Raw genomic sequence first — 24,983 nt, forward strand, 5'->3', positions numbered from 1 at the left:
AGTCGGAAGTTTACATACACTGAGGTTGGAGTCATTAAAACTTGTTTTTCAACCACTCCACAAATTTCTTGCAAACTATAGTTTTCGCAAGTCGGTTAGGACATCTACTTTGTCCATGACACAAGTCATTTTTCCAAAGATTGTTTACAGACAGATTATTTCACTTATAATTCACTGTGTCACAATTCCAGTGGGTCAGAAGTTTACATACACTAAGTTGACTGTGCCTTTAGACCGCTTGGAAAATTCCAGAAAATTATGTCATGGCTTTAGAAGCTTCTGATAGGCTAATTGACATCATTTTACATTAATTGACATAATTTGTACCTGTGAATGTATTTCAAGGCCTACCTTCAAACTCAGTGCCTATTTGCTTTACATCATGGGAAAATCAAAAGAAATCAGCCAAGACTTCAGGAAATGGTTTTTAGACCTCCACATGTCTGGTTCATCCTTGGGAGCAATTTCCAAATGTCCGAATGTACCACGTTCATCTGTACAAACAATAGTACGCAAGTATAAACACCATGGGACCATGCAGCCATCATACTGCTCAGGAAGGAGACACGTTCTGTCTCCTAGAGATGAACGTACTTGGTTGCGAAAAGTGCAAAACAATCCCAGAACAACAGCAAAGGACCTTGTGAAGATGCTGGAGGAAACAGGTACAAAAGTATCTATATCCACAGTAAAACAAGTCCTATACCGACACAACCTGAATGGCCGCTCAGCAAGGAAGAAGCCTCTGCTCCAAAACCGCCATAAAAAAAGCCAGACTACGGTTTGCAACTGCACATGGGGACAAAGATCATACTTTTTGGAGAAATGTCCTCTGGTCTGAGGACAAAATACAACTGTTTGGCCATAATGACCATCATTATGTTTGGAGGAAAAGGGGGAGGCTGGCAAGCCAAAGAACACCATCCCAACTGTGAAGCACGGGGGTGGCAGCATCATGTTTTGGGGGTGCTTTGCTGCAGGAGGGACTGGTCCACTTCACAAAATAGATGGCATCACGAGGAAAGAAAATTATGTGGATATATTGAAGCAACATCTCAAGACATCAGTCAGGAAGATAAAGCTTGGTCGCAAATGGGTCTTCCAAATGTACAATGACCCCAAGCATACTTCCAAAGTTGTGACAAAAAGGCTTAAGGACAACAATGTCAAGGTATTGGAGTGGCCATCACAAAGCCCTGACCTCAATCCTATAGAAAATGTGTGGGCAGAACTGAAAAAGCGTGTGTGAGCAAGGAGACCTACAAACCTGACTCAGTTACACCAGCTCTGTCAGGAGGAATGGGACAAAATTCACCCAACTTATTGTGGGAAGCTTGTGGAAGGCTGCCCAAAACGTTTGATCTAAGTTAAACAATTTAAAGGAAATGCTACCAAATACTAATTGAGTCTATGTAAACTTATGACCCACTGGGAATGTGATGAAATAAAGAAATGCTGAAATAAATCATCATCTCTACTATAGTTCTGACATTTCACATTCTTAAAATTAAGTGGTGATCCTAGCTGACCTAAGACAGGGAATTTTAACTGAGATAAAATGTCAGGAATTGTGAAAAACTGACTTTAAATGTATTTGGCTAAGGTGTATGTAAACTTCCGACTGTATATTCAATCAAATTCGCGGGTTAATTTAAAATCTATGTTTAACCCTTTCTCATGTTTGGTGTCTTGAACCTTGGATTTGTCCAAAACAGTCAAGTGAGGAACGGCTGTTGTAATAGCGCCTGCGATGCAACAAATCCGATATTTCCTCCATTTGGGGCTTGAATATCCTTGTCATTATTGTAGCCAATTTCTAAGTTGTCCTGTTCCCTCATAATTATCAGTGATTTCCTTTTTGATCTGTTTTTGTGAGAGGTGTGGCCACTTTGGTTTGTTTCCCGCCTCTTCAATTGAAGGGTGCAGCGCTACTGTGTTGCAGTAAAACAAACACAAACGTGTGGTTATTATGAGGACGACATCTTATTCTGGCTTCAACTTGTCTTTCCATAACAATCCTTCCAGTAGAAAAGGAACCTGGTTTTTAGTTGTTGCTTTCTCATTATAAAAACAGCGATGGTGAGATTCAAATGGTGAGATTAATGCTACCGCTATTCAAGGCTTTATTATGTGTGGCTGTGTCGGGCCACACAGGCAACAGGAAATTCACCCCTACATCCATCCAATTTATTTAGTCAGGCCACATTATTCTCACATATTTTAGAATGTAATATTAATTTGAATATCAATGCATTAGTAAGGCACTGGTAAGGCCTAAAAAATGCATCGTTCTCAAAGTGGTATTGGCCTTATTCTTTTTTTTTGGGGGGGGGGTTCTATAATAGGTCATATATGTACAATTATATAAATGAATCAATTGTATACTATTGACGACCTTGAAGTCCTTGAATTGAAGTGCTTGCATTTGACTTGCCAATGTCTGTATGAACCCTGCTTAAAGGATGTGTAGTCCAAGACCTATGTTGTTATATACAGTAGGTGGAGTTATGGGATCATTTGCATATATTGCTCTAAGTACACATGTGGAACTGCATAAAAGTCTTTCTTAATTTTGTTTCAAACCATTTCAAAATTGTTATCCCAATGTTTTACACGGAGGGCTTTACATGGAACCCAAAAGAGTTCTACCTGGAACCAAAAAGGATTCTCCTACGGTAACAGCTAAAGAACCCATTTGGAACCCTTTTTTCTAAGAGTGTACCTGCTGTAACCATGTTTCCCAGCTGTGAGACGCAGAGCTGAAGGACAGGCTCATGATATCACATAAGGCTGTGCAGAGCGGTGACGGCTCCACCGTGTCTACCTGACAGCGTCACAAAAAGCTGATTTACTGTAAAACGCTTCCAGCCAGTCTTTAATCTGGGTTCTGTTCTGCTTCATACCGACTGGCTTAAGTGGCACCTTTCAGTGTGTATGTGTGTGCCAGGGTTTCGATGAGCCTGTTGACCGGGAGAGAAAAAATGATCCCATCGCAACATAGTTATCATGTATCGTATTCATCACACGCACACAGCGTGAGCTGAATATCACCTCAGTGAGCTGAATATCACCTCAGTGAGCTGAATATCACCTCAGTGAGCTGAATATCACCTCAGTGAGCTGAATATCACCTCAGTGAGCTGAATATCACCTGGAGTGAAACGTGCTTTACATTGTCATTGTGCAACTATTTTAAACGCAATTGCATGTTAAAAACAGTTTTGATGGAAATGTGGAGGCAATTATTTTAGACTTCCTCGTATGCCATTGAAACCAGCATGTCTCTCCTGTTCTGTTGGTTTTCAACTCGACCAGAAGCCTAGTTGTTGCATTTTTACATTCCCCCTCTTTCTAAACTTCTAACAAAGATTTAAATCTCTGTCACGCCAGGGTAGCCTAGTGGTTAGAGTGTTGGACTAGTAACCGGAAGGTTGCATATTCAAATCTCGAGCTGACAAGGTACAATTCTGTCCTTCTGCCCCTGAACAGGCAGTTAACCCACTGTTCCTAGGCCGTCATTGAAAATAAGAATTTGTTATTAACTGACTTGCCTAGTTAAATAAAGATATAATAAATAGGCAATATTTTTTTAAATGACACCCTCTTTCCATGTAGATGAACTTTATCTAATAGCCGGAGTGTTTGCTAATGATTATAAGCAATTGTTTTGCTAACTTAGTCTGTCTATGAAACTTTTTACATCTCCTCTTTCCAACTGTCCTTTGATGCTGGAGCAGCTAATCTTCTAGATCGGCGGGGTTGTAGTAGAGTGATGCTGGAGCAGTTAATCTTCTAGTTCCGCAGGGTTGTAGAGTGCTATAGGCTACTGCACTTTATTAAAAATATAGTTTGATGTGTGAACTTTCTTTTATACAATGCACGTTTTCATTGCTTGTTAGTAAATAAATAAATCACTACTTTTAAAATAGGTTGAATGTGCCTGACTATTTAGGAATTATTCAAGAAGCCGTTGACAAGGTTTTTCTGGCTCTGAGGCCTGTTTCGTACCGTCTTTTACACGCACCATGTGAGAATTGAGCACGTGTCTGGGTTCTCTGTCCTGTTAATGTAGACAGAGTGTCTGGGTTCTCTGTCCTGTTAATGTAGACAGAGTGTCTGGGTTCTCTGTCCTGTTAATGTAGACAGAGTGTCTGGGTTCTCTGTCCTGTTAATGTAGACAGAGTGTCTGGGTTCTCTGTCCTGTTAATGTAGACAGAGTGTCTGGGTTCTCTGTCCTGTTAATGTAGACAGAGGGTCTGGGTTCTCTGTCCTGTTAATGTAGACAGAGCGTCTGGGTTCTCTGTCCTGTTAATGTAGACAGAGCGTCTGGGTTCTCTGTCCTGTTAATGTAGACAGAGCGTCTGGGTTCTCTGTCCTGTTAATGTAGACAGAGCGTCTGGGTTCTCTGTCCTGTTAATGTAGACAGAGCGTCTGGGTTCTCTGTCCTGTTAATGTAGACAGAGCGTCTGGGTTCTCTGTCCTGTTAATGTAGACAGAGCGTCTGGGTTCTCTGTCCTGTTAATGTAGACAGAGCGTCTGGGTTCTCTGTCCTGTTAATGTAGACAGAGCGTCTGGGTGCTCTGTGCTGTTAATGTAGACAGAGCGTCTGGGTGCTCTGTGCTGTTAATGTAGACAGAGCGTCTGGGTTCTCTGTCCTGTTAATGTAGACAGAGCGTCTGGGTTCTCTGTCCTGTTAATGTAGACAGAGCGTCTGGGTTCTCTGTCCTGTTAATGTAGACAGAGCGTCTGGGTTCTCTGTCCTGTTAATGTAGACAGAGCGTCTGGGTTCTCTGTCCTGTTAATGTAGACAGAGCGTCTGGGTTCTCTGTCCTGTTAATGTAGACAGAGCGTCTGGGTTCTCTGTCCTGTTAATGTAGACAGAGCGTCTGGGTTCTCTGTCCTGTTAATGTAGACAGAGCGTCTGGGTGCTCTGTCCTGTTAATGTAGACAGAGCGTCTTGGTTCTCTGTCCTGTTAATGTAGACAGAGCGTCTGGGTTCTCTGTCCTGTTAATGTAGACAGAGCGTCTGGGTTCTCTGTCCTGTTAATGTAGACAGAGCGTCTGGGTTCTCTGTTCTGTTAATGTATTTTTTATTTATTTTTTGTTTAACCTTTATTTAACTAGGCAAGTCAGTTAAGAACAAATTCTTATTTTCAATGACGGCCTAAGAACAGTGGGTTAACTGCCTGTTCAGGGGCAGAACGACAGATTTGTACCTTGTCAGCTCGGGGATATGAACTTGCAACCTTTCGGTTACTAGTCCAACTCTCTAACCACTAGGCTACCCTGCCGCCCCAGAGCGTCTGGGTTCTCTGTCCTGTTAATGTAGACAGAGGGTCTGGGTTCTCTGTCCTGTTAATGTAGACAGAGGGTTTGGGTTCACTGTCCTGTAAATGTAGACAGAGGGTCTGGGTTCTCTGTCCTGTTAATGTAGACAGAGGGTTTGGGTTCACTGTCCTGTAAATGTAGACAGAGCGTCTGGGTTCTCTGTCCTGTTAATGTAGACAGAGGGTCTGGGTTCTCTGTCCTGTTAATGTAGACAGAGCGTCTGGGTTCTCTGTCCTGTTAATGTAGACAGAGCGTCTGGGTTCTCTGTCCTGTTAATGTAGACAGAGGGTCTGGGTTCTCTGTCCTGTTAATGTAGACAGAGCGTCTGGGTGCTCTGTCCTGTTAATGTAGACAGAGAGCCGTGAGCATGAGCACGCATAGAAGTACCTGGCCTGCTTCTAGCATTTCTTCTTCACCTCACACAGTAAGTCAACAAAGTCTGTTTTTATTATTACAGCCATTCAAATGATCAAGTCAAATCAAATGTTATTGGTCACCTACACATATTTAGCAGATGTTATTGGTCACCTACACATATTTAGCAGATGTTATTGGTCACCTACACATATTTAGCAGATGTTATTGCGGGTGTAGGGCAATGCTTGTGTTCCTAGCTCCAACAGTGCAGTAGTATCTAACAATTTACAACAATACACAAATGATAAAAAGTTTAAAAAATATATAAATATTAGGACAAGCAATGTCAAAGGCATTGACTACAATACAGTTGAATAGAATACAGTATATCCATATGAGGTGAGTAAAGCAGCATGTAAACATTATTGAAGTGACTAGTGTTCCATTATTAAAGTGGCCAGTGATTTCACGTCAATGTATGTAGGGCAGCAGCCTCTAAGGTACAGGTTTGAGTAACCAGGTGGTAGCTGGCTGGTGATGGATATTTAACAGTCTGATGGCCTTGAGATAGAAGCTGTTTTCAGTCTCTCTGTCCCAGCTTTGATGCACCTGTACTGTCCTCACATTCTGGACAATAGCAGGGTGAACAGGCCGTGGCTCGGCTGGTTGATGTCCTTGATGACCTTCCTGTGACATTGGGTGCTGTAGGTGTCCTTGAGGGCAGGCAGTGTGCCCCCGGTGATGCGTTGGGCTGACCGCACCACCCTCTGGAGAGCCCTGCGGTTGCGGATGGTGCAGTTGCCGTACCAGACGGTGATACAGCCCGAAAGGATGCTCTCAAGTGTTGTTTCCTACCTTCACCACCTGGGGGCGGCCCATCAGGAAGTCCAGGACACAGTTGCACAGGGTGGGGTTCAGACCGAGGGCCCTGAGCTTAATGAGGAGCTTGGAGGGTACTATGGGGTTGAAGGCTGAGCTGTAGTCAATGAACAGAATTATGACGTAGGTATTCCTCTTGTCTAGATGGGATAGGGCAGTGTGCAGTGCGATGGCGATTGCATCGTCTGTGGATCTATTGGGGCGGTAAGCAAATTGAAATGGGTCTAGGGTGTCAGGTGCGGTAGAAGTGATATGATCATTAACCAGCCTCTCAAACCACTTCATGATGACAGAAGTGACTGCTACGGGGCTATAATAATTTAGTTCAGTTACCTTTGCTTTTTTGAGTACAGGAACAATGATGGATATATTTAAGCAAGTGGGGACACCGGACTGGGATAGGGAAAGATTGAATATGTCCGTAAACACTGAGGACGCGGCAAGTCTGGTCTGGCTTGCCTTGCAAGGGTTAACAAGCTTGAATGTCTTACTCACGTCGGCCACGGAGAATGTGAGCCCACAGTCCTTGGGAGCGGGCCGGTTGGTGGCACTGTGTTATCCTCAAAGCGGGTGATGAAGGTGTTTAGCTTGTCTGGAAGCAAGACGTCGGTGTCCATGACTCCAGGCTGGTTTTCTCTTTGTAATCCGTGATTGTCTGTAGACCCTGCAACAAATGTCTCGTGTCTGAGCCATTGAATTGCAACTCCACTTTGTCTCTGCACTGACATTTTGCCTGTTTGATTGCCTTACGGAGGGAATAACTACACTGTTTGTATTCAACCATATTCCCAGTCACCTTGCCATGGTTAAATTCGGTGGTTTGCACTTTCAGTTTTGCACTAATGCTGCCATCTATCCACAGTTTCTGGTTTGGGTAGGTTTTAATAGTCACCGTGGGAACAACATCCCCTATACACTTCCTAATGAACTGAATCACCGTGTTCGTGACATTGTTAATGTTATTCTCAGAGGCTACCTAGAAAATATACTCAACCCCAATATACATACTCATCTCATATGTATATACTGCACTCAATACCATCTACTGTATCTTGCCTATGCCGCTCTGTACCATCACTCATTCATATATCTTTATGTACATATTCTTTATCCCCTTACACTTGTGTCTATAAGGTAGTAGTTTTGGAATTGTTAGCTAGATTACTTGTTGGTTATTACTGCATTGTCGGAACTAGAAGCACAAGCATTTCGCTACACTCGCATTAACATCTGCTAACCATGTGTATGTGACAAATAAAATTGGATTTGATTTGAAATATCCCAGTCTGCGTGATCAGAACAATCTTGAAGCATGGATTCCGATCAGTCAGACCAGCGTTGAATAGACCTTAGCACTGGTACTTCCTGTTTGAGTTTCTTCCTAGAGGAAGGGAGGAGAAAAATGGAGTTGTGATCTGATTTGCCAAAGGGAGGGTGGGGTAGGGCCTTGTAGTCATCCCAGAAGGGTGAGTAGCAGTGATCATGTGTTTTAGTAGCGCTGTGTACTAGAACTTCACATTTTCCTAAAATTTGCTTTGTTAAAATCCCAAGCTACAATAAATGTTGCCTCAGGATATGTGGTTTCCAGTTTGCACAAAGTCCAGTGGATATCCATGAGGGCTGTCGTGGTATCGGCTTGAGGGGGAATATCCACGGCTGTGACTATAACCGAAGAGAATTATCCTGGGAGGTAATACGGTCGGCATTTGATTGTGAGGTTTTCTTGGTCGGATGAACAAAAGGACTTGAGTTTCTGTACGCTCTCACAATCACACCATGAGTAGTTCATCATGAAACATACACCACTGCCTTTCTTCTTCCCGGAGAGTTCTTTATTTCTGTCTGCACAATGTGCTGAGAACCCAGCTGGCTGTATGGACTGGGACAGTATATCCGGAGAGAGCCATGATTCCGTGAAACAGAGTAAGTTACAGTCCCTAATGTCTCTCGAAGAAGATCCTTGCCCTAAGCTCGTCTACTTTATTGTCCAGAGACTGAACATTGGCGAGTAATATACTCGGAAGCGGTGGTGGTGTCCCCACCTCCTGAGTCAGACTAGATGTCCACTCCGAATACCTCATCTCATAGCATCTCCCACCTGTAGCACACGCTCCAGCAGGTATATCTCTCTAGTCACCCCCAAAACCAATTCTTTCTTTGGCCGCCTCTCCTTCCAGTTCTCTGCTGCCAATGACTGGAACGAACTACAAAAATCTCTGAAACTGGAAACACTTATCTCCCTCACTAGCTTTAACCTCTTGCCTCTAGTTGGGACGCTTGCAAATATCATTAGCTGTCGTCTTGGAAAAAATTTCAGGAGAGAGCTCTTCCGGAATGATCTGGGCGGAGACCGGAGGTAAGCGGTGCCCCTCTTTCGGTTCAACCAAGAATCAAAGATGATTAAATTCACAAGATACTCGACAACATGGGGATGCTGTGGGAGTTGAATGCTCGGTCTTATCTAATTCGGCTCACTGTTAACAATTGCTGGAAGTGGCGCAAGGATATTTATTTCCATTTTCTGTGATCAGGTTTTCCTGCGCTTTCCGATGTAACGCACGTTATGTAATAGCCACAGTCGTGATTTAACCAGTTTTAAAAACGTCCGAGGGTTTCCTATCCACACATTCTAACCATATGAACGTACTATATTCCTGGCATGAGTAGCAGGGCGCTGAAATGTTGCGCGATTTTTAACAAAATGTTCAAAAAAGTAGAGGGTCGACTGAAGAGGTTAAGCACCAACTGTCAGAGCATCTTACAGATTACTGCACCTGTACATAGCCTACCTATAATTTAGCCCAAACAACTACCTCTTTCCCAACTGTATTTAATTAATTTATTTATTTATTTGGCTCCTTCTTCCATTGCAAAACTACCATTCCAGTGTTTTACTTGCTATATTGTATTTACTTTGCCACCATGGCCTTTTTTGTCTTTACCTCTCTTCTCTCCTCATTTGCTCACGTTGTATACAGACTTGTTTATACTGTATTATTGACTGTATGTTTGTTTTACTCCATGTGTAACTCTGTGTCGTTGTATCTGTCAAACTGCTTTGCTTTATCTTGGCCAGGTCGCAATTGTAAATGAGAACTTGTTCTCAACTTGCCTACCTGGTTAAATAAAGGTGAAATAAAATAAAATAAATAAAATCTCTGCCCGCAGCATCTTGGATCAGCCTCTGGGATAAGTTCAATTGCCCTGGGGGAACGAACAAATGATCCAATTCAGGAAAGTAATATCCCTCATCGTAATGCTGTTGAGTTACCGCCTCTTCGATATCCACAAGTTATTTCCGGCTGTATGTAATAACACAAAATACGTTGTGGTGCAAAGAAATGTAAGAAATAACACAAAAAAAACGAAATACTGCAAAGTTGCTTTGGAGCTAGAAGCAGAGCTGCCATGTCTGTCGGCGCCATGTAATATTTCCTCACAGTATTACAATACTTCCTCACAGTATTCCTCCAAGTCATTTCTCCAACGCTTTCCCCCTCAATAATCAGCATTGCTGAGAAGTAGGCTATGGCTCTGTTGCGTGTATTTATTTATATTTGAATGACTGTCAATTTCATCTTCATACTATAGCATAGCTGTCCCCTTCATACTTTCCTTGTCAGTTCATTATCTTATAGCCTACTTTCGTGAAAGCCTAAGGTAGGCCTAGGTTTGTTAATACGTTTTAAGGAAAGAAGAAATATTTGCTCTTTTACAGTATATGACATTCGCTGTTAGCTTTGATTGACGGGTGCTTTTACGGGGGCGTGCATGTGTGAGTTCACTGATTCTCTCTATAGGCCTATATGTCCATTCAGAAAGTTTCCTAAAGTAGCCTGTCTGGACTCCATCTATTTAATAACAGTCAAATGCCCCTGTCATGATTTAATCTTGTATAAGGCCTATTTTCTTCGGCTACATCTTTCTCAAATTATGGCATCCTCTCTTTGAAGAACATATCCCAATGCCATCGAATGACCGCTTATGCAGCTATTTGGGGAAAAGTGGGAGAAAACCCTTTGGACTTCATTTGAATGAATGGTTTTGTGCGTCGAATTAGGATTATATGCAGAAAAGCCAACAGACAAGGACAGGGTATGCATATATGTTTATGGTGACTCCATTAATGTTGTGTCAATACGAAAATGCAACAGATCCACTCCAACTTGGCATTTCTTCATTTGTTGAATAATATTTGTGAGTGATAACCTGAATAATAAGGAAATTACTTGATAATAACGAAGTGTAATGTCTTGTTTAGCCCTGAATGGTTATTTTGGTGTATATTGCCTGGCCAATTACCGTAACCTCAAATTCCAAGACCGTCACAGCTGCTGCCTATATATGCTTCTAGTAGTGGCAGTCATTCAGTGTAACAAACATCAGATAATAAATTAGCCCATGATGCTAAGTGAAGTCTGTACCACTGAGAACCCCACAGCCAGCCCAGATGTTGGGAGCTGGAGCAGTTTGGTGGGGATTTTTACTTCTCTCTGTCTCTCTCTCTCTCTCTCTCTCTCTCTCTCTCTCTCTCTCTCTCTCTCTCTCTGTGTGTGTCTCTCTCTCTCTCTGTCTCTGTCTCTGTCTATCTCTCTCTCCCTTTCTCTCTCTCGTAAATATGTGCCAGTGAAAACTTCATAACCTCTCTCCCTCCAGAGAGAGCGGAGCGAACTCGACGGCCACTACCAGGGTCTTCACTGCACTCTGATGAGCAAACATTTGAATAGGGAGAGTGAAATATCTTCCCATGTTCGTTTCTTTCCTGGCATAGAATGGAAAGAGAGAGAGGGAAGGGGCTGTAGTCACGGAGTCACACAGTATCCATAGTGAACGAGAAGGAGACGAGAGACTGGATGCCAAATCCACACAGACATTAATTTGCAGCGCCACATGGGACTGGTAGTGATGATGAGAGAGAGAGAGAGACAGATTACTACTGAGTCACAGTTGGTGACCAGAGAAAGTCAGAATACCTAACAACCTTCTCAAATGGGTTGTTAAATGTCAGTTCTATAGTATCACTGCAGATATCTATTGAAAATCACATCGTCTGCCATCATTACACGAAGAACCGTTCCCATTGTTAGAATAAAGAGACCTAAAAGTACTCCCAAATGAATCTGTGTGTTAGCGCATGTAAGTTATAAAACAACTCCTGCAATACCTGCGTGTTCCTCTGCTGAGCGAGAGAGCAGCATTCTCAGCATGTGTAATTAAGTAGCACATTGTGCAGTGAGTCTGTGGCCCTAGACCCCGAGCTGTCTGGGCAGAGCCTGTACGGTAATTGGTAAATTTACTGGAATCAATGTGCAGGGAGCGCAGCCCGGCAGACTGCCAGTCTCAGCAGGCTCTAAGAACAGAGGGAAGAAGAAGAGAAAGAGTAGAGAGGAGGAGAGAGAGAGAAAACAGAAAGGGAATGGAGGAACCACAGAATAAGGAGGCGAGGAGGAGGAGAGCAAACAGACAAGGTGAAGGAGTTGAAAATGCAACAGAACAGGACAGGACAGGACAGAACAGATGAAAAGAAGAGGACAGAACAGAACAGATTAATAGGACAGGACAGGACAGAACAGAACAGATGCATAGGACAGAACAGAACAGGACAGAACAGAACAGGAGAGGTGAACAAAACAGGACAGGACAGAACAGATGAATAGGAAAGGACAGAACAGAACAGGACAGAACAGAACAGATGAATAGGACAGGACAGGACAGAACAGAACAGGACAGAACAGAACAGGAGAGGTGAACAAAACAGGACAGAACAGGTGAAAAGAAGAGGACAGAACAGAACAGATGAATAGGACAGGACAGAACAGAACAGGAGAGGTGAACAAAACAGGACAGAACAGAACAGATGGACAGAACAGGACAGAACAGAACAGATTAACAGGACAGAACAGATTAACAGAACACGACAGAATGGAACAGATTAACAGAACAGATGAACAGAACAGAGGAACAGAATAGATGAACAGAATAAGTACAGGACCGGAGAGGAGAGGGAAAACCAAACAACATTTTGGTTTTAGAGAGAGAGGAAGAGTACACTGTACAGTACAGGATTAGAAGGAACAGATCAGTGGAGAGAAGAAAAAACAGAACAGAACAGAATAAGCAGAGGAGACTGTTTAGAGAAAGGGGGAGGACCCCGGAGATGGATAGAGTGACATGTTTAACTCTATGGAGAGTACACTAACACAGGGTTAGTCTGGTCTGAGTAGTATGTCTTCCTTTTATTTTGATTCGAGCCATACCCCACAGGACCTGTCAAGCCTTGATCCACTGCTGAGGTCAGATTTACAGAGGCAAGGTCACTGTACTGTTTATTGATCAGCCTTTCTGTCTGTCTAGCTACAGTATCTGTCTGGAGAATATAAGAGATTTTTAAGTATGCTCAACTGTGTGAATTTAACTTACTTTCCACCTTGATTGTGTTTTACAGCATTGGTTGGTGGGAAAAGTGTATATTTTCAAAGCCTTAGGGCTTATTTCTCCATAAGGTTTTAGTTTGAATACACATAGGGCATAGAGGAAAATAACTATTTGCGTTTACCCACAAAGTTCTTTTACCGAAGACGGTTGCAAAAATAACTTCCTGTATCGTGCGTATCGGAAAAGATCTGGAATGTTGGGGGAAAGTATTTAAGAATCAGCCTTTAAAGCAGGAACTTAATCAATAGCCTCCTACCTAATTTTACCTTGAAGTAGTGTTTCTTTCAGATGTATTTTTCAAGTGGCTCACCGCCAGTGCTGCAAGGACATTGAAGGACAAAACCCAGACCAAAATGAACAGTCTCACAGTTCACAATGAGTCCAGGACAACCCTGAACAAGAACAACCCTGACCATGAATTCAACCTCTTTGCAGAAAACAACACTCTTCAGATTTTCAGAGGCTAGGCCGATTAGCTAGCTCAATGCATACTGATGTTCTATTCTGGATAGAACTGGAGAGAAGAAAACGTTGTACTCTGGAGTTATTCCTGACCTAGAAAAACATAGTATAGATACCCATTATACAGTCTACATTAAAATATTTAAAGCAGGTGAAAGGATATGAACAGATGCTTAGGGCGGCGGCCTGTTTAGTTCGTATTTGTTCACTTTGTGTGTATGTGTGTGTCTGTTTGCATGCACGCACACATTTTTGTATGTGTGTGTGTCTGTGTCGTAGCTGTCAAAGCCTGGGAGTCTGAGAAGGAGAAGTCATGAAATATTGGTAGCCAGCTCCAACACCTCTTGACCTGCCCTTTATGAGGTGTGGATCAGAAGATGAGTTCCCTGTCTGTCTTCGTGTGTGTGAAACCCTGGGGTCATTTAGACATTTAACAGGCGTGGACCTTAGTGTCTTCAGGTGGCAATGAAATAGGAATTATAGAACAATGTCAATGAAACTTGCACTCCTTTAAAGATTGGGATTACCTCTTGGCTTGGCAATTATTTTGGGCTGTGTTTCCTGTGTCAGCTTGAGAGAGATGTAAATGACTCAAAGTGCAGGGTTTCGCAGGGTCACAGTTGTGACTGTAATGATATCAGCCTCTTAGGCTCTACCTGAGTAGTTAGAATATATTCTTTGTCCTGAAAACAAGCTGGCGTGGATGTGTGAAAACAGACACAGTTATCCCTCACATAAACTGTAGTATCCTTTACTCTCATGTGGGTGAAGTGACTTCATAAAGTATCCTCAGTTTATTGAACAGTTGTCATGGCAACGTTACATAAAAAAAGGAAAGAAAAGTCTGAAATGTATTTTATGCTAATTAGTAGCATCAGTTGACTTTTAGAAGTCAACACTGTCCTTGTTTTTTCATCACAAGGTTTATCAGATGTGCTCTCTAAAGCTCACGTCTGTCCCTAATAGAGAATGGAACTCTAAGCAGTAAACACACATTTTTATTTTCAACCTCATGCTTCATTTTACATTGGAGCTTATTTTCAATTATCCAACTGTTTCCCTATCCTTCTTACCTCTGATTAGTAAAGTGAGGAGACTGTAATAACTGTTTCAAAAACACACGCTCCGTTAGATTTTAGATAACGTCCAACTGTAAAATAACTGGATTATGTCCAACTGTAAAGTAACTGGATTATGTCCAGTTGTAAAGTAACTGGATTATGTCCAACTGTAAAGTAACTGTATTATGTCCAGTTGTAAAGTAACTGGATTATGTCAAACTGTAAAGTAACTGTATTATGTCCAACTGTAAAGTAACTGTATTATGTCCAGTTGTAAAGTAACTGGATTATGTCCAACTGTAAAGTAACTGTATTATGTCCAACTGTAAAGTAACTGGATTATGTCCAACTGTAAAATAACTGGATTATGTCCAGTTGTAAAGTAACTGGATTATGTCCAGTTGTAAAGTAACTGGATTATGTCCAGCTGTAAAGTAACTGTATGATGTCCAGCTGTAAAGTAACTGGATTATGTCCAGCTGTAAAGTAACTGGATTATGTCCAGCTGTAAAGTAACTGGATGATGTCCAACTGTAAAGTAACTGGATGATGTCCATCTGTAAAGTAACTGTATTATGTCCAGCTGTAAAGTAACTGGATGATGTCCAGCTGTAAAGTAACTGGATGATGTCCAGCTGTAAAGTAACTGTATTATGTCCAGCTGTAAAGTAACTGGATGATGTCCAGCTGTAAAGTAACTGGATTATGTCCAGCTGTAAAGTTACTGGATTATGTCCAGCTGTAAAGTAACTGTATGATGTCCAGCTGTAAAGTAACTGGATGATGTCCAGCTGTAAAGTAACTGGATGATGTCCAGCTGTAAAGTAACTGTATGATGTCCACCTGTAAAGTAACTGGATGATGTCCAGCTGTAAAGTAACTGGATGATGTCCAGCTGTAAAGTAACTGTATGATGTCCAGCTGTAAAGTAACTGGATGATGTCCAGCTGTAAAGTTACTGGATTATGTCCAGCTGTAAAGTAACTGTATGATGTCCACCTGTAAAGTAACTGGATGATGTCCAGCTGTAAAGTAACTGGATGATGTCCAGCTGTAAAGTAACTGGATTATGTCCAGCTGTAAAGTAACTGTATGATGTCCACCTGTAAAGTAACTGGATGATGTCCAGCTGTAAAGTAACTGGATGATGTCCAGCTGTAAAGTAACTGGATTATGTCCAACTGTAAAGTAACTGGATTATGTCCAGCTGTAAAGTTACTGGATTATGTCCAGCAGAGGCTGATTAGCTGTAAAATACCACCTCATTCAAGAATTGAATTTCTCCTATATGATCATGATCGCTCTCTTCATATATCCACATGGCTTTTTAAAGTTATTCAAAAGCACATATTCATTGTGGTGTGTCTCTTTAAATTACTATTGCTCCTCTATCTCCAAATCCCTTATTTTGATGTGTGCCTCATGGGCTGCATTTACACAGGCAACCCAATCATGATCTTTTCACATCCAATCTTTCTCAGAGCTGATTTGATTGGTCAAAAGGCCAATTAGTGGAAAAATATCACAAATGGGCTGGCTGTGTAAACACAGCCAACAGTAAACCACTCCAATACGACTCTCATGAGGAACGTCTGTTGATTTACCATTCAGGAGTGTGTTTGTTCTCAGAGCTAACATATGCATGTCCTATCAGGATCTCTGAGATGAGATAATAGCATTACAGAATGCCTCTATTGTCTTGTTCAGTTGAGGGGAAACGTTTTGAAATGCCGTGAAACAGGGAAGTACTATCTGAAGAGATTTTACTACTGCGTGCCCTACTGAACATAACCAAGGTCTAGTTGTAGCCCTGTAGCTCAAATTGCTCGTAATAGCCATAGGGCATTATCCCACTGCTACTAGGGGAGAGAAGAGAAACACCTCAATTACTCCTCAGGGAATCGAACATAAAAGACCCATTGACAAATGGATCGTTATGACTCTGGTGTCCTGTCTGTTTCCAAAAGCTGCTGAAAAGTTAGCTCTTCTAAGGCAAAGTACTATAGGGGTCCATTTGTGAGGGATCCATTTGGTGAGGGGTCCATTTGAACCACAATAACCACATTTCCACCTACATGCCATGATACTTCAGCATCTCTTGAGAAATAAAATGATGCAGGGCCTCGGAAGGGCCACTTTTCAGCAGCTTTTGGAAACAGACAGGACACATAATGTTCCTCTTTAACCCATTTGTCAATGGGTCTTTTTCGGTAGATACCCTGTGGAGTAATTGCAGTGTTCCTCTTCTCTCCCATTTCTATGATCAGAAAAGACACTGTAAATGCACAGATTTTTTTCAGGGCTTGGCAGTTAGCCACTTTGGGGTAACGACAACTCCTAAATCCTCAAAAGACATCAAACCAGGAAGGGAAAATTTTTTCCTGCCCTGCGATGACTAATACAATTATACACACGTCTGTGATTTATCAGATCAGGAGTGTGTGTGTGTGTATCTGTGTGTGTGTGAGAGAGAGAGAGAGTGAGAGAGAAGGAGAGATTACGAAGCCCTATCTGCACCACGGTGCTTTTAAAAGTAGAATTTCATAAAAGCTTGTTCTTCCCCCTCCGGTTATGACTTCAAATAAAATTCAAGTTTATTGGTCACGTACACAGTTTTGCAGATGTTATCGCCATTGCAGCAAAATGCGTATGTTTCTAGCTCCAACAATGCAGCAATATCTAGCAATACAATAACAATGCTCACATAATCCAAAAGTAAAATAAAAGAACAAGAAATTAAGACATCAGATTGAGTAATGTTAGAGTCAGGAATGTAAATAAATATTTCTTTATTTTTACTATTTTCTACATTGTAGAATAATAGTGAAGAAGACATCAAAACTATGAAATAACACACATGGAATCATGTACTAACCAGAAAAAAGTGTTTATTAAATATATTTAGATTTTAGATTCTTCAAAGTAGCCACCCTTTGCCTTGATGACAGCTTTGCACACTTGGCATTCTCTCAAACAGCTTCACCTGGAATGCTTTTCCAACAGTCTTGTGCTGAGCACTTGTTGGCTGCTTTTCCTTCACTCTGCGGTCCAACTCATCCCAAACCATCTCAATTTGGTTGAGGTCAGGTGATTGTGGAGGCCAGGTCATCTGATGCAGCATTCCATCGCTGTCCTTCTTGGTCAAATAGAGGTGTGTTGGGTCATTGTCCTGTTGAAAAACATATGATAATCCCACTAGCGCAAACCAGATGGGATGGTGTATCGCTGCAGAATGCTGTGGTAGCCATGCTGGTTAAGTGTGCCTTGAATTCTAAATAAATCACTTACAGTGTCACCAGCAAAGTACCCCCACACCATAACACCTCCTTCTCCATGCTTCACGGTGGGGTGGGAACCACATATGCAGAGATCATCCATTCATCTACTCTGCGTCTCACAAACACACGGGGTTGGAACCAAAAAATCTCAAATTTGGACTCATCAGACCAAAGGACAAATTTCCACCGGTCTAATGTCTATTGCTCGTGTTTCTTGGCCTACGCAAGTCTCCTCTTCTTATTGGTGTCCTTCAGTAGTGGTTTCTTTGCAGCAATTCAACCATGAAGGCCTGATTCACATAGTCTCCTCTGAACGGTTGATGTTGAGATAGATGTATCTATTACTTGAACTCTCTGAAGCAGTTATTTTTGCTGCAATTTCTGAGGCTGGTGACTCTAATGAATGTATCCTCTGCAGCAGAGGTAACTCAACTTCTTCCTTTCCTGTGGCGGTCCTCATGAGAGCCAGTTTCATCATAGAGCAAGATGTTTTTTGTGGCTGCACAAAGTTCTTGAAATGTTCCATATTGACTGACCTTCATGTCTTAAAGTAATGATGGACTGTTGTTTCTCTTTGCTTGGTCTTTTACCAAATCTTCTGTGTACCAACCCTACCTTGTCACAGCACAACTGATTGGCTCAAACGCATTAAGAAGGAAAGGAATTCAACAAATTAACTTTTAACAAGGCACACCTATTAATTGAAATGCATTCCAGGTGACGACCTCATGAAGCTGGTTGAGAGAATGCCAATAGTGTGTAAAGCTGTCATCAAGGAAAAGGATGGCTACTTTGAAGAATCTCAAATATAAAATATATTTTGATTTGTTTTTTGGTTACACTTTTTTGGTTACTACATGAATCCATATGTGTTATTTCATAGTTTTGATGTCTTCACTATTATTCTACAATGTAGAAAATAGTAAAAAGAAAGAAAAGCACTTGAATGAATAGGAGTGTCCAAACGTTTGACTGGTACTGTATGTATGTGAATTGTGTGTAGAGACTGTAAGGACAGTATATGAATAGAACAGGTGTGTACAGTCGTGGCCAAAAGTTTTGAGAATGACACAAATATTAATTTCCACAAAGTGTGCTGCTTCAGTGTCTCAGACATTTTTGTCAGATGTTACTATGGAATAGTGAAGTATAATTCAAGCATTTGTTAAGTGTCAAAGACTTTTATTGACAATTACGTGAAGTTGATGCAAAGAGTCCATTTTTGCAGTGTTGACTCTTCTTTTTCAAGACCTCTGCAAACCACCCGGGCATGCTGTCAATTAACTTCTGGGCCACATCCTGACTGATGGCAGCCCATTCTTGCATAATCAATGCTTGGAGTTTGTCAGAATTTGTGGGTTTTGAGGATTGACCACAAGTTCTCAATGGGATTAAGGTCTGGGGAGTTTCCTGGCCATGGACCCAAAATATTGATGTTTTGTTCCCAGAGCCACTTAGTTATTACTTTTGCCTTGTGGCAAGGTGCTCCATCATGCTGGAAAAGGCGTTGTTCGTCACCAAACTGTTCCGGGATCATTGGGAGAAATTGCTCTCGGAGGATGTGTTGGTACCATTCTTTATTCATGGCTGTGTCCATAGGCAAAATTGTGAGTGAGCCCACTCCCTTGGCTGAGAAGCAACCCCACACATGAATGGTCTCAGGATGCTTTACTGTTGGCATGACACAGGACTGATGATAGCGGTCACCTTGTCTTCTCTGGACAAGTCATTTTCCGAATGCCCCAAGCAATCGGAAAGGGGATTCATCAGAGAAAATTACTTTACCCCAGTCCTCAGCAGTCCAAACCCTGTACCTTTTGCAGAATATCAGTCTGTCCCTGATGTTTTTCCTGAAGAGAAGTGGCTTCTTTGCTGCCTTTCTTGACACCAGGCCATCCTCCAAAAGTCTTTGCCTCACTGTGCGGGCAGATGCACTCACACTTGCCTGCTGCCTTTCCTGAGCAAGCTCTGTACTGGTGGTGCCCCGATCCCGCAGCTGAATCAACTTTAGGAGACGGTGCTGGCGCTTGCTGGACTTTCTTGGGCGTCCTGAAGTCTTCTTCACAACAATTGAACCGCTCTCCTTGAAGTTCTTGATGATCCGATAAATGGATAATTTAGGTGCAATCTTACTGGCAGCAGTATCCTTGCCTGTGAAGCCCTTTTTGTGCAAAGCAATGATGACGGCACGTGTTTCTTTGCAGGTAACCATGGTTGACAGAGGAAGAACAATGATTCCAAGCACCACCCTCCTTTTGAAGCTTCCAGTCTGTTATTCGAACTCAATCAGCATGACAGAGCCTTGTCCTCGTCAACACTCACACCTGTGTTAACGAGAGAATCACTGACATGATGTCAGCTGGTCCTTTTGTGGCAGGGCTGAAATGCAGTGGAAATGTTTTTTTGGGATTCAGATAATTTGCATGGCAAAGAGAGACTGCAATTAATTGCAATTCATCTGATCACTCTTCTGGAGTATATGCAAATTGCCACCATACGAACTGAGGTATCAAACTTTGTGAAAATTTATATTTGTGTAATTCTCAAAACTTTTGGCCACGACTGTACAGCAGTAGCTATATAGGATGAGCCTTGACTAGGATACAGTATATTCATATGAAGTTTGTAAAACAGTATGTAAACATTATTAAAGTAACCAGTGTTCAATGACATTAGATGAATGTACAGCAAAAAACATTGACTGTATTTGTGTTTGCAGCAAGCTCCCTGCTAAAGTTCAGGTTAAAGGCAATTATTTCTCTGAACCTCCAAGGCAACCTTCAAAATTCACAGAAAGCAAACAGAAAGCAGAACAAAGCTTAGGGTATATGAATTATTACTAGCTTTTGTTGCACTGGGAAGCACTTTAGAGAGCAATTTGAAGTCACTTCAGGCTCGCTCATGCATACATTATTTTTGACAGTTGAATTCAAATGTCATTCATATAGAAGAAAACATTTAAAAATATTAGAATCAGCACATGTTCGACTGTTGATGGAGTGAAGGGAGAATGAATAGAAATGATGGTCAGTTAAATTATCAGGGCTGAACGCTCTATCAAAATGTAAGTGTTTTACCTTTCCCTTCATAGCCTGGTTCCACGCCTCATAGCCTGGTTCCTCTCTAGGTTTCTTCCTAGGTTTTGGCCTTTCTAGGGAGCTTTTCCTAGCCAACGTGCTTCAACACCTGCATTGTTTGCTGTTTGGGGTTTTAGGCTGGTTTTCTGCACAGCACTTTGAGATATCAGCTGATGTACGAAGGGCTATATAAATACATTTGATTTGATTTGATATTACTGTTTGGCTGAGGCTCACACTGAATTACAGCGTTTAATCTCTCAGAGTGGGCGATGATGGAATGATGGAATTGTCCCCCACCCTCTTCCTCCTCTCCTCTTTCTCAGGGCTTCTCGCTGGGGCTGAGCGAAGGACACATTTACACCTGGACGGACGGCTTGAGGAGGAGAGACTGGCATGATAACGAGAGCATCAGGAGAGACGAACTGCGTGTCGGTACGTCTCACAGAGAACTCACAGAGAACTCACAGGAAACCACAGACAATCACTACACCTCCTGTAGCTAAAGAGTTTTCACTCTGCACACAGCGAGCAAGCTGAGACATCACGTAATGAATGTCCACATAAAGAACTTCAACCAAGTCTATCTTTATCATGATTCACTGTGATGGTTTCCATGAAGGTAATGGGGAGATTGTTTTCCAAGGCAGTAAGTGTATTATTAAGGTACTGTAGGTACTGGACAGTAACTTTGTAAGTCATATTGGTCTATTTGATTATGTTCGCTTTAGCTCTACTTCTTGAGCAACGGGAGCCCAGATGCTGGACAAATGCATTTCCATTTGAGACATTTGAGAAAAAAATAACCCATTATTGTCTGTTTCCACCAAGTAGAGGCAAGACTAACCCTTAGCTAAGTGAGAACATGTACCACGATCTCAATTCAGATTTACAGGAATTAGAAAAGGTCACTGGTAGACAAGCCAATAGTATCCACTATTCATACAAGAAGAATCTGGGTGTTCGGGCCAGAAATGATTGTGTCCACACATACAGTAACCCAGCTATTTCTACTTCCATTCATTACATAAATGTCAAGTAAAGAGCAGAGAGGCAGAGACCCAATGTTCCTCTCCTAATCCAAACACAGTATCTGTGTCTCCTTGCTGCCGCTGTGCAGTTACAGCATCAGTCAAAAAGAGCTCTATTTGAAACTTAAGTATTCTCAGTCTAAGCCCCCTTAAGGTTAAATCACTGTGCCATTGCCAGTTAAAGCTTTAATATTTTAGCAGATAGATTTCAATAGTCCCATCCTGGTAGGGCCATAATCTGCATCCCAAACGGAACCTTAGTTCCTACATAGTGCACTACTTTTGACCAGTTCTGGGTAGTCTACAATATAGGGAATAAGGTGGGGTTTTGGAACGTACCCCAGAGCTGGGAAACATTTGAAGCCAAGCTGGATAAATCATCAATGCCAGACAGGAAATATATTATTTCGGTCAGGGGTTCATGTCAACTGTAGATAAACATGTCAGAGGCAGTATTAATGACCTGGCAACAATGGAGAATAAAACACTTTTACAGCTCCTGGAATTGCGGAACTCGGCTGTAAATTCTAATGCATGCAGACTTCAGAGTATTAAATAAAGTCATTATCCAGATTAGACTAAGTTGAATTGCTACCAGACTAAAACAGAGACGTCAAACAGGGCTTCTGTCCTAAATGGCACCCTATTCCCCACATTCCCCTATGGGCCCTCTTCGAAAGTAGTGCACTATGTAGGGAATAGGGTGCCATTAGGGTGGCAGACCTGTCACATCACGTAACCCTACAATATGGCTGCCTAAATCCTGAACGTTGCCCTCTCTGCCCTCCTGTCTGGTCAGATCATGATGCATGGTCATTGTCCCACCAGACCTCCACCACATATGTACCACACCATCTGTTGAGCCTCAATTGTACGTTTGCGGCGACCATGATAAAAAGCTTTCTATTCATTTTGGATGAATCAAGCTGATTATAGCTCATCAGTGCATGAAACCCAGGGGTGAGTAATACATTTCCCCCTGTTTTTCTCACGTATGTCGGATGGGAAAAGTGTAGTCTACTATATGCATTAACCACTTACTAATCTAAAGCAGTTCATATACAAATGCTCTGTATAATGAATTGTAGGCATGTGTATTAACCACTTATAAAGCTGCAGTGCTGGTAATCAACATCATTGTACTGTGATGGGCCTGTTAATTAAATGTTGAGCATCTCTCAATCAAGTAGACGTCAGCCTCTTGCCCATCTCTGTTGTGAATAGATTAGTGATTACAGAACAGGGCCTGCGTTCAAATAGTCTCCGAGTAGGAGTGCTGATCTAGGATCAGGTCCCCCTTGTCCATGACATCTTATTAATTATGATCTAAAAGGATAAAATGATCCTAGTCTGAGACTCTTTGTGAATACAGACTCATAATCACCACCATCCCCCAACCAGGAAGCTGTGGAAAATCTAACCCCATTGAACAGCATGTAGGAATGATTCATGTGTTAAACCAATTAAGTGATGTTCTCTATATATTGTCCCATTATGCCTTTTAAAAGCATCCATTTACATGTTCTGTCAGCAGGGAAATTGGGTGAGTGCACTTTGTCCATGTTTTACTTTAGTTTTTTGAGCCGCCATTGTTTCGAAAATCAAGCCCCTTCCGAGTGAAGCGATGGAATGGACAACCATTACTGTTGAACATTAATGTGTGGGTGTGCTGGATTGGAATATTTAATTTGCTTGGTTTTCGCCTCCTTCCTGTGAGCTTGACTGCCCTGAGTTGTGGGTGTAGTGTTTCAATAATTATGTACCGTGGAAAATGAGCTTCCAGCGACCAACAATACTCACAGTCGAGTTATGGAACTCATCGCATTATTGAGAGAGAGAGGGATCACTGCTTATGTCAATGTCTAATTCACGTTGACGAGAGAAATTATGAACGATGTAAAACTTAGCAAGTCATTTATTCATTAGCGTTGGTTTTGGCGAAGGACGTAAAATGAATTGTGTTTATGAGAGGACAGGGACGTGGGTTTCGTTTCATCCTATTTCCAGCCGACTCTTAAGATTGTGGCATACGATACCTATTTGAAACACAAGCCTTTACTTGGCAGACGGCGCCCTCAAAATATTTCCCACCTCCCGCTTCCAAATCCATTTAATATTTTACAAAAACAAAGATTTTTCTATTTCCCTCTTTTGTACTCGTCCTGGAAACTTTCCATGTTTCCCTCGGTCTCGCTCACACATCAAAAGGAAAGCCTCTCGTTAAGAATGTCATTGTATCCTTTCTGCATCCTCTCCGTACATCAAACAAAGCCAGCTGTCAGTGTACATTAACCGCATGTTTGCCACGCCAGGAGTGTTTTCAGGGATAACCTTAACATACCATACAATAATATGCGCTAAAACTGTTTTTTCCCCCCTAGGAGATTTCTCTCTATATTGTAAGCGTTCTCTTTATATTAGAAGCTGTACATTTCTCTCATACGTGTCCCTCGTCCAAAAAGAACAATGCACATTAGCAGGATTCCGGAATTAGATGCTTCTATACCCACTTGTGATTTCACTGCAGCATCCTCTAATAAAGTATGCCGATAGAATCCTCTACTTCTGGCCCCTTGGAGGCATAAACGAGGTAAACGGTTTAATTAGATGAAAGAGAAAGCTGTCAGTCAAGTGTGATTGGCAGCGTAAGTGATATGTAACTCCTTCCCTTCGGCGTCGGGGCCCCCGGGGCTTGATTCATGGTGGGCATTTAGTCAAGCTCAAGGCAGTAATGCACATTGCAGAGTGTGAACCGATGATTCTGTCACCGACGCAGACGCTTTCGGAGGTTTCACATCTCAGTCCAGGACTCAAGATTAAACAGTAGGGGGGGTCGCAGAACAAATGGATGGACTCGAGCTCGAGTACAGCCTGTGCGGATAGATACTATAGTATGTCACCATAGTTACTGCCATAGTATATCACATGCAATAAAACATAGCGTTTTATTCTTAATTGGTTTCAGTGCACACAGCAAACCATTGCATCACCTTGGTAACCACTAACCAGCACCATTTGATGGAAGAAAGACAGTAACACTTTACTTCAAGCCTGCAGGCATAATGTTTTAGGTCT

General features: G+C 42.0%; 1 protein-coding gene across 1 annotated transcript in view; it reads left to right on the plus strand.

Annotated features, from left to right (window-relative positions):
• The window catches only part of LOC115145615 (polypeptide N-acetylgalactosaminyltransferase-like 6), a 249,431-nt gene that overhangs the window by 35,439 nt on the left and 189,009 nt on the right, over window positions 1-24,983 (plus strand). Inside the window, exon 3 of the mRNA XM_065003262.1 lies at window positions 21,204-21,312. Coding sequence (XP_064859334.1) covers window positions 21,204-21,312 — 109 coding nt within the window. The remainder of the gene's footprint in view (window positions 1-21,203; window positions 21,313-24,983) is intronic.

The sequence above is a fragment of the Oncorhynchus nerka genome, linkage group LG18, assembly GCF_034236695.1.
Source record: "Oncorhynchus nerka isolate Pitt River linkage group LG18, Oner_Uvic_2.0, whole genome shotgun sequence".
Classification (NCBI taxonomy): Eukaryota; Metazoa; Chordata; class Actinopteri; order Salmoniformes; family Salmonidae; genus Oncorhynchus; species Oncorhynchus nerka.